This window comes from Salvelinus namaycush, chromosome 20 (genome assembly GCF_016432855.1).
Source record: "Salvelinus namaycush isolate Seneca chromosome 20, SaNama_1.0, whole genome shotgun sequence".
NCBI classification, from domain to species: Eukaryota; Metazoa; Chordata; class Actinopteri; order Salmoniformes; family Salmonidae; genus Salvelinus; species Salvelinus namaycush.
Genome location: NC_052326.1, coordinates 27,277,298 through 27,287,479, shown reverse-complemented (window position 1 = coordinate 27,287,479; position 10,182 = coordinate 27,277,298). Strand labels below are relative to the sequence as shown.

Here is a 10,182-nt window from a genome sequence, read left to right as displayed (position 1 = left end):
AGTCGGCTGGCACGGGGCTGTCCATGTTGAAGATGTGGTGCTCCGGCTTGGACTCGTCATCCACGCTGTCAAAGCCCACCACCTAACAACACAGCGATAAGTTACTTTAAAACAGTGCCTGAAGTGTATGAAGGAGGTAGGGCCCTGAAAATGGCATCTGAAGTGTCTGTTTGAGGATATGTTGGGGTGTGTGTGGACTGCTGGGCGAGTGCCTCACGTGCTGCAGGAAGAGGTGCAGCTCAGGGTGGTTGCGGGGGTTGATGGTGACCTCAAACAGAGGCATGAAGATGTTCTCCATCATCTCCTGGAAGTTAGCCAGCTGCTTCTTGGTTCGGTACACATCACTGCAGTCAGAGGGGGGTTAACGTCTCTCGCACATAATATGGAAGACTCACATTCATGCATGGTCCTCATTTACAGATTCATAACCTTCATTCATAATACTTGACACAAATAGGTGAGGTTTACATCCAGGTAAGCTGACTAAAGGTAGATGTGGGTAACTGCTTTGTTGATGCTGTATTAGGTACAGACACTACTTACAAGAGGCGGGGCACTTGGATGAGCCAGCGCACGTTGTCAGAGTAGACTTGGTGTTTGACGGCCCACTGGGCCAGCTTGTCCCACTCGTCCCGGGAGCGGCCGTAGATGGACAGACGCAGCTCCACATTCTGGTACTTACTCTCCTCTAGGTCAGCCATCACCTCCTGATGGAGCATCAACAATAACAATACATTCATATCATTCTATTCAACCGTACCAAATTAAAACTTGATGAATGTACATTACTATGTGGGGTGAACTTCCACAAACACAACTGTTTCTTTGGCTGTTTTAAGGTAGCATGGGCTGGTTTCAGACCTTGATCATGTGGCCAAAGTATTTGCCCTCGATGTGGTTGTCTGTCTTGATGAAGATCTCTCTCAGGATGGATTCCCCGATGGGGTTGTATTTGGCATTGAACTTGTCGAAGCGATGGAACGTGTTGCGGTCCTGAGAACAGACAGGTGACACTACATCTACTGTTCCACTCGTCTTCCCCAATTCTCTTACCCATCCCTCTTTAACAATGTTCTTCTCCCCTCCCCTCTCCTCACCGCGTGCATGTCCAGTGTGTCCACACTCAGGTCGAAGGCGGTCAGGTTCATGTTCTCAAACACCTCCATGAGGGTCTGTCCCCGCCCGTGCTCCATGTGGACTATCTCCCCAGGGTACTTCTTCATGGCCCGCTTGATAAAGCGCAAAAGGTGCTTCTGGTTCATACAGGACGAAGCGTGGATGTGGGTGTCCACCTGGAGGCAGAGGGAGGGGAGAGAGTCAGGGTCAGGGACAGTGAGACATTGAGGATGGATGCCAGAAAGACGAAATAAAAAGCCTTGGTTAGTTAGCTCTGGTGTAAACATCAAAATACATTTCTATCCAACATTGTGGGGGGACTAACTGATATGGAACAGGCATTATAGACGTGTTGGCATTATAGACGTGTTGGCATTATAGACGTGTTGCAGATGCTGTGCTCCAGTGTTGGGACTGTTGTTGTGCTGGTGTTCATTCACCTTGCGAATGTTGTAAAAGTCGCGGTGAGGAACCTGCTTCTGGGCTGCCAGCTCCTTCATCTCGTTCAGCAGAATGTGCATCTGGAACTTAGAGCTCAGGTACTGCAGCCGGCGGTAGCAGAACGACTTTCTGCACGCACGCACGCACACACACACAAACACACAGACAGTGTATTCTACTGCACAGCCAACAGATGTGACTGATGTTAAAGCTATGATTCTAAAGCGAAGACCCAGTAACACTTACACTGGTCCGTTGATGATGAGAGCCATCATGACGTTCATGTCAGCGATGTACTCCTTCAGGTCTGGGTAGGGCAGGTCCAACTCTGTACTCCTGGAAATGATGGACAATCAGTTATCCACTCTCTCTTCCACAAACATACAGACCCAGACTACAGACCCAGATTAGCCCATCACACACACAACTAGAAACTAACTGAAAACAAGCAGACTCAAACAAACACACTCACTTCTCCATGGGGCTCTTCTTGGTGTAGACATGCATGACCCCATCCACCATCTTACACCTGTACTCTGTGTCTGCAGGCATGTTCTTGGTGACCTGGTTTTCATAGGGGTGAGTCTCTGAGACAGGGGGGTGGACTGGAGCATCTGTGGGAGACAGTAGGGAAAGAAGAAAAGTTGACCATACTATCTTACCTCAATGATTCATATTACAACATTTTCATTCACAATTTCACAAAGTAACTCAATTGCTAAAAGAGATTGGGACAGAAACACTATAGCTATGCCTGTGTGTCTCAGTTAGTGCCATACCCAACGTGTCAGGTGTGTGTGTTAGTATGTGTGTGTGTGTCATACCCATCGTGTCAGGTGTGTGTGTTAGCGTGTGTGTGTGTCATACCCAACGTGTCAGGCGTGTGTGTGTCATACCCAACGTGTCAGGTGTGTGTGTGTGTCATACCCAACGTGTCAGGCGTGTGTGTGTGTGTGTCATACCCAACGTGTCAGGCGTGTGTGTGTGTGTGTGTCATACCCAACGTGTCAGGTGTGTGTGTGTGTGTCATATCCAACGTGTCAGGCGTGTGTGTTAGTGTATGTGTGCGTCATACCCAACGTGTCAAGTGTGTGTGTGTGTGTGTGTGTGTGTGTGTCATACCCAACGTGTCAGGCGTGTGTGTTAGTGTGTCATACCCAATGTGTCAGGTGTGTGTGTTAGTGTGTGTGTGTCATACCTGCATCAACGGGGGTCTCAGGGATCTCCTCATAGACACGTAGGTCCAGGGGTTTCTCTCCCAGCTCTCCCAGCTCACGGGCAGTGGTCTTACAGAAGTTCTGCATGGACAGAGCGATGTACTTCTCCCTGATGAACAGGGCCTTCACCACACACTTAGCTGCATCCACCAGGTCTGTGAAGGGCACCTGGGCAAGGCAGAACCTTACAAGTCAGAAATAGTCTACAGTGATTAGACATCCACACACTACCAAGAGGCCATTGCAACGTGCCTGAGAGTGGATGAGTTGGTAACACTGTAGCCCACCTGCTGTCCCCAAACCGAAGAACAAGGTTCACTACCCAGACCACGCTCTCCTCCCTACTCTGACTCCCCTGTATATCCAACTGTCTAAAGAAATACAAGTCGAAGTCATGTCCATTCCTAGCCCACTCCTCTTTTACTTCAATAGGTTTGTTGACTGAATTGGTTTCACTTCCATAGTGAGCATGTGGCACAATGAAAGATCACCCAAGCAGTACCGGAGCGCCAAGTCTAGGTCCAAAAGGCTTCTTAACAGCTTCTACCCCCAAGCCATGAAACTCCTGAACAGCTAATCAAATGGCTACCCGGACTATTTGCATTGTCCCCCCCACTCCCCATATGTACGCTGCTGCTACTCTCTGTTTATTATCTATGCATAGTCACTTTACCTCTACCTACATGTACATATTACCTTGACTAACCGGTGCCCCCGCACATTGACTCTGTACCGGTACCCCCTGTATATAGCCTCACTATTGTTATTTTACTGCTAGAAATGTCATTATTTTTGAAAGAAAAGCTAATTGTTTGTCCATTAAAATAACATCAACTTGATCAGAAATACAGTGTAGACATGGTTAATGTTGTAAATGACTATTGGCCAGTTGTATTGCCTCTTTAATCAGAACAACAGTTTTCAGCTGTGCTAACAGAATTGCAAAAGGATTTCCTAATGATCAATTAGCCCTTTAAAATGATCAACTTGGATTAGCTAACACAACGTGTCATTGGAACACAGAAGTGATAGTTGCTGATAATGGGCCTCTATACACCTATGTAGATATTCCATAAGAAATCTGCCGTTTCCAGCTACAATAGTCATTTACAACATTAACAATGTCTACACTGTATTTCTGATCAATTTGATGTTATTTTATTGGACAATTTTTTTTAGCTTTTCTTTCAAAAACAAGGACATTTCTAAGTGACCCCAAACTTTTGAACGGTAGTGTATATATATATATATTTTTTTTTTGTAATATATTTTTTACTTCAGTTTATTTGAGTAAATACTTGAACACTTTTTTTCTTAAATCTGCACTGCATTGTCTGCATTTCACTGTAAGGTAACCCCTGTTGTATTCGGCGCATGTGACAAATAACATTTGATCGATTTGATAAAACACAAATCAGGATGGACTGTGATTGGATTTATTCAATCAAGTTGTTTAGTCAGTGGCTCTCACCCCACACTTCTCCTCCCCTGATATTGACACACGCTGGTACTCTCGCTCCATCGGTAATACTCTCTCCTTCATCCAGCCATCATTCGTCCTGTCCACACCATCCTCCTGATTCATCAACCTAGAGAGAGAGAAGAGAAAGAGGAGGGTAGGAGAGAGCACGGGTGGAGGTATGATGTGAAGGGAATGTTAAGAGAAACCTCATGTAAATAGTTCTGCTATGAAAACACATTCAGCAATACTTTATTGGTAAAGTACACTTTGAAGAAGGTTAAGTTGGAAATATGTCAGAACAGAAGATAGTCTTTGTCTCTCTGTGAATTGGGCCTCAGCTGTTGCATATCTGCATTAAAACTGAATGACTATTTATCTCATGAATACAATGAGACATCTACAGAGTTTTGTTAATAAGATGAATATCAAAGCGTTTTGCCGATGCAGTGGAAACCATGGTGATAAGCGTCTTGGAGATAGGCGCCAATTAGGCCAGTGAAAGGTTGCACCTGGGCCCGACACTGGTGGCCTTGTACCCCAAAGATGGAACGAGCTTCCCCCCGACGCTAGGACAGCAGAGTCCCTGCTCATCTTCCCAAAACCTCCGGAAACACTACCTCTTCAAAGAGAATATTAAATAATACATCTGTCTCACCCCCCCCCCCCCCCCCCCCCCCCCCCCCCCATTTAAAAAAATTACTTTGCACTTGTCTGTTCCTACTAGCACCGACTTTGATAATAACTTCTGTACTGAGGAAAAGTGTACTTACTACGACTGTGATATGTGGTTGTCTCACCTAGCCGTCTTAAGATGAATACACCAACTGTAAGTCTCTCTGGATAAGAACGTCTGCTAAATGACTCAAATGTAAATGTATTAACAGCCTGGCACCTCAGAGCCCCCACTGAAGACTCAACATCAACAACTCATCACCTTGCCTAGTTAAATAAAGGTTAAATAAAAATAAATAAATAAAAATCACCTGTGGTAATCTATACCTCACATCACCAGGGAACAGGGAACTCATACGGTATTTAGTTAATGGAGTTGGAATGGAGTTGGACTGGAACATTCTCAATATATGACAATATTATACATTTAAAATCAAACTCTTCAGCAAATGAGTGCCAAGGATTGTACATACGGTGTGCAGATGTAGGTAAAAACATGACTTTGTGCAGTAGCAAGATTGTTAGGAAAAGGCAAAAGACAGAGAGAGAGACTGAAAGGACAGCTCACTCACTCCAGGTCGGCATCGCTGTCGATTTTCATGAACTCCTGCTTGGCGCGGAGCAGGATCTCTGGCTCAAGCCTGGCGTGACGTAGTGCGGAGCGCAGGGCGGCGAGGCGAGGTCAGAAGGCAGGGGGGCACGATGGGTATGGGTGAGGCAAAGCAAAAGGAAAGAGAAAGGGCCACACAAGCACACAGAAACACAGAAAGACAGACAGAGAGGATGCAAATACAGGTACACAAACAAAACACACAAAATAGCCACAGAAACGCACATGACACACAAATGGGACCAGTGTGAAGAGTGATCAGGTGGGATGAGACAAACAGAGAAACATGATCAGTTAGCAGTGGTATGTATACCTTGATTGGTCACATGACCCTGCTGCTTTGAGTGGAGCATGGATTCCTTAGTGTGTCAGATCCACCCCCCCAGATTGGCTTAGTGAAACCGGCCATCACCACCCCAGCAACACAGACAGAATTCCCTCCCCCTCCTGTGGGTGGAACAGACTGGAACACTAGGATGTGAATGCTACGGACTGATTCAATTAGCTGTTTGCTTATGTTAGTTAGCTGGTAGCTTGCAACCAACATGATGGAAGCTGTTGAGCGTGTATGAGTTCCTGTGGTAGAGGTGGGTTGTTTGGGTGTGTATGTGGGAGCTGTGTTGGTGTGTATGTGTGTGTGCATGTCTGCTGCATCTCTCACTTGATGTCCTGGCTGATCTGCCTCTCCAGGCGTTGGCGTCGCTCCTCCAGCTGCTCGATGGGGCTGTCCTCAGGGAACTCATAAGGAGCGGTGCGCATCTCACTCTCCGTCAGGCTGCGAGTGAACAGCTCCTGAGATACACCATCAAATTAACATTAGAACACACTTACACGCACAGGAAGAGTTAAAGAATCATTACAATACACTATTGTCCATAAACAATATGAGCATTTAACACACACAAACATCTAAAAACACACGCAGTCGCACACAAACACACACACACTAGGGTAGTGATAACACTGTGTCCCTGTGATCTCACCTCTGCAATCTCCTTGTACTTTCCGTCCATGGATGTACGCAGGTCGATGGGGAAGTGTTTGAGTGTGTTAGTGACGGGCGTCCCAGGGAGGGAGCGCTGAGGCTTCAGGGTCTTGGCCTGCTCTGCTACACCACGCAGATCTAGAGAGGGAGGGCGATGGAGAGACAAAGGGAGGGAGAGAAAGAGATAGAGCGTTAAACAACAAACATTACAAAAAAGACAAAGAAAATAAAAAGTTATAAAACTGGGAGGGAGAGAGAGTGAGTTGCATGGATTTGCTAAATTCAGAGCAAACATTAAAACACATATTTTCACAGCCAGAACTCTTGCATCATCACCTACAAAATGGGTCTACACTAGTAGACTCCCCTCTGACCCTCAACTGTTCTCAGCGGCGGTGTTGTGGCTTCGTATACAGCACAGAGGAGCCTCCCTACTGTACGACAGCGTCAGTGGTGTGTTAGTCTCTCCACAGCACTGCTGACTCTGAGCTGTGTACCTTCCCACTGCAGTGTGTGTCAGGCAGCAGCAGCAGGAGTCGTCGGAGTGATGTGTGTGTGTGGCAGCAGTCTCTGTGGTATACAGCCCACACTGGGGGCCATTCAGGTGGAGTGCTCATTAACAGAGATACATTTAGTCGGATGCCAGCCACCCGTTGCCATGGAGACCTGGCCTGCTGGTCAGAGAGAGGGGAGGCGAGGTGGGGGGGAGAACAATGACAGCACCTTCCCCTGAGACGGACACAACAGGGTGAGAAAGTACACACTACACAGGCAGGCAGGCACAGGATAAAGACCCCATTATGTCTGTCCCATAGAAAATACACACACAGACAGAGAGCGAGAGAGAGCGATGGAGGCTTAATAACCAAAAGATGAGGGATGAGCTCAAAAGCTACGTGGAAGTTTGCTAAACTGTGTGTGTGTGTGTTTTCCTGCACAGAGAATGCTACCGTAGCATACCCATAAGGCCTTTGGACTGGATGGGACCCCTGAGATGCAGAAGGTTCTATTTTATGACAGACGAGCCCTGTAGATTAGTGTGTGTGTGTGCCCAACAGCATGCTCTGATAGGCCTAATGGCTGTCTGGAAAATTGACCAGGGCCAAATCACCCAATGAAAGATGCCAGAGCAACTGGGACTCATCAAAACACATACAGACAGACAGACTCTGGGCTCCATTACAATGACTGTTCATTCATTCAGCTACAATGCCTTTAAAAAGTATTCATACCCCTTGACATTTTTCACATTTTGTTGTGTTACAAAATGGGATTAAAATGTATTGAATTGTCCTTTTTTGTCAACAATATACAGAAAATACTCTGTACTATCAAAGTGGAAGAAACATTCAAACATAAAAAATCAAATGGAAAAAAAAAATACTCTAATATATCTTGATTAGATAAGTATTCAACCCCCTAAGTCAATACATGTTCGAATCAACTTTGGTATCGATTACAGCTGTGAGTCTTTCTGGGTAAGTCCCTAAGAACTTAGCACACCTGGACTACAATATATTTGCACTTCTTTATTTATTTTGTATTCTTCAAGCTCTGTCAAGTTGGTGGTTGATCATTGCTAGACAGCCATTTTCAAGTCTTGCCGTAGATTTTCAAGTCGAGTTAGGTCAAAACTGTAACTAGGCCACTTAGTGTCGTCTTAGTAAGCAACTTCAGTGTATATTTGGCCTTGTGTATTCATCTCCCAGTGTCTGCTGGAAAGCAGACTGAACCAATTTTCCCACTACGATTTTGCCTGTGCTGAGCTCTATTACGTTTCTTTTTATCCTAAATAACTCCCCAGGCCTTGCCGATGACAAGCATACCCATAACATGATGAAGCCACCGCCATGCTTGAAAATATGAAGAGTGGTACTCAGTGATGTGTTGCGTTTTCCCCAAACATAACACTTTGTACTCAGGACAAAAAGTTAATTTCTTTGCCACATTTTTTGCAGTATTACTTTAGTGCCTTGTTGCAAACAGGATGCATGTTTTGGAATATTTGTATTCCTTATTTCACTCTGTCATTCAGATTAGTATTTTTGAGTAACTACAATGTTGTTGATCCAGCCACAGTTCTTGTATCACAGCCATTAAACTCTGTAACTGTTTTGAAGTCACCATTGGCCTCATGCTGAAATCCCTGAGCGGTTTCCTTCCTCTCTGGCTACTGAGTTAGAAAGGATGCCTGTATTTGTGCAGTGACTGGGTGTATTGATACACCATCCAAAGTGTAATAAATAACTTCACCATGCTTAAAGGGATATTCAATATCTTTTTTAATGTTTACCAATCTACCAATAGGTGCCCTTCTTTGCGAGGCATTGGAAAATCTCCCTGGTCTTTGTGGTTGAATCTGTGTTTGAAATGCACTGAGGGACTGAAGGACCTTACAGATAACTGTATGTGTGGGGTAGAGAGATGAGGTAAAAAAATCATGTTAAATACTAAACTCAGCAAAAAAAGAAATGTCCCTTTTTCAGGACCATGTCTTTCAAAGATAATTTGTAAAAATCCAAATAACTTCACAGATCATCATTGTAAAGGGTTTAAACACTGTTCCCCATGCTTGTTCAATGAACCATAAACAATTAATGAACATGCACCTGTGGAACGGCCGTTAAGACACTAACAGCTTACAGACGGTAGGCAATTAAGGTCACAGTTATGAAAATTTAGGACACTAAAGAGGCCTTTCTACTGACTGAAAAACACCAAAAGAAAGATGCCCAGGGTCCTTGCTCATCTGCGTGAACGTGCCTTAGGCATTCTGCAAGGAGGCATGAGGACTGTAGCTGTAGCCAGGGCAATAAATTGCAATGTCCGTACTGTGAGACGCCTAAAACAGCGCTACAGGGAGACAGGACGGACAGCTGATTGTCCTCGCAGTGGCAGACCACATGAAACAACACCTGCACAGGATCGGTACATCCAAACATCACACCTGTGGGACAGGAACAGGATGGCAACAACAACTGCCCGAGTTACACCAGGAACGCACAATCCCTCCATCGGTACTCAGACTGTCCGCAATAGGCTCAGAGAGGCTGGACTGAGGGCTTGTAGGCCTGTTGTAAGGCAGGTCCTCAACAGAAACAACGTCGCCTATGGGCACAAACCCACCGTTGCTGGACCAGACAGGACTTGCAAAAAGTGCTCTTCACTGACGAGTTGCGGTTTTGTCTCACCAGGGGTGATGGTCGAATTCGTGTTTATCGTCAAAGGAATGAGCGTTACACTGAGGCCTGTACTCTGGAGCGGGATCGATTTGGAGGTGGAGGGTCCGTCATGGTCTGGGGCGATGTGTCACAGCATCATCGGACTGAGCTTGTTGTCCTTGCAGGCAATCTCAGCGCTGTGCATTACAGGGGAGACATTCACCTCCCTCATGTGGTACCCTTCCTGCAGGCTCATCCTGACATGACCCTCCAGCATGACAATGCCACCAGCCATACTGCTCGATCTGTGCGTGATTTTCTGCAAGACAGGAATGTCAGTGTTCTGCCATGGCCAGCGAAGAGCCCGGATCTCAATCCCATTGAGCACGTCTGGGACCTGTTGGATCGGAGGATGAGGGCTAGGTCCATTCCCCCCAGAAATGTCCGGGAACTTGCAGGTGCCTTGGTGGAAAAGTGGGGTAACATCTCACCGCAAGAACTGGCAAATCTGGTGCAGT

At 45.9% G+C, this 10,182-nt stretch overlaps 1 protein-coding gene across 1 annotated transcript in view; it reads right to left on the bottom strand.

Annotated features, from left to right (window-relative positions):
* The window catches only part of LOC120065175 (AMP deaminase 2-like), a 65,651-nt gene that overhangs the window by 9,409 nt on the left and 46,060 nt on the right, over nucleotides 1-10,182 (bottom strand). Inside the window, exons 2-14 of the mRNA XM_039015955.1 lie at nucleotides 6,502-6,641; nucleotides 6,180-6,310; nucleotides 5,481-5,549; nucleotides 4,246-4,363; nucleotides 2,756-2,942; nucleotides 2,030-2,171; nucleotides 1,804-1,893; nucleotides 1,557-1,686; nucleotides 1,098-1,292; nucleotides 862-993; nucleotides 544-707; nucleotides 218-344; nucleotides 1-82 (exon numbers count right to left, since the gene is read on the bottom strand). The exon at nucleotides 1-82 is cut by the window's left edge and continues 82 nt beyond it. Of these exons, the coding sequence (XP_038871883.1) occupies nucleotides 1-82; nucleotides 218-344; nucleotides 544-707; nucleotides 862-993; nucleotides 1,098-1,292; nucleotides 1,557-1,686; nucleotides 1,804-1,893; nucleotides 2,030-2,171; nucleotides 2,756-2,942; nucleotides 4,246-4,363; nucleotides 5,481-5,549; nucleotides 6,180-6,310; nucleotides 6,502-6,641 (1,707 nt within the window). The remainder of the gene's footprint in view (nucleotides 83-217; nucleotides 345-543; nucleotides 708-861; nucleotides 994-1,097; nucleotides 1,293-1,556; nucleotides 1,687-1,803; nucleotides 1,894-2,029; nucleotides 2,172-2,755; nucleotides 2,943-4,245; nucleotides 4,364-5,480; nucleotides 5,550-6,179; nucleotides 6,311-6,501; nucleotides 6,642-10,182) is intronic.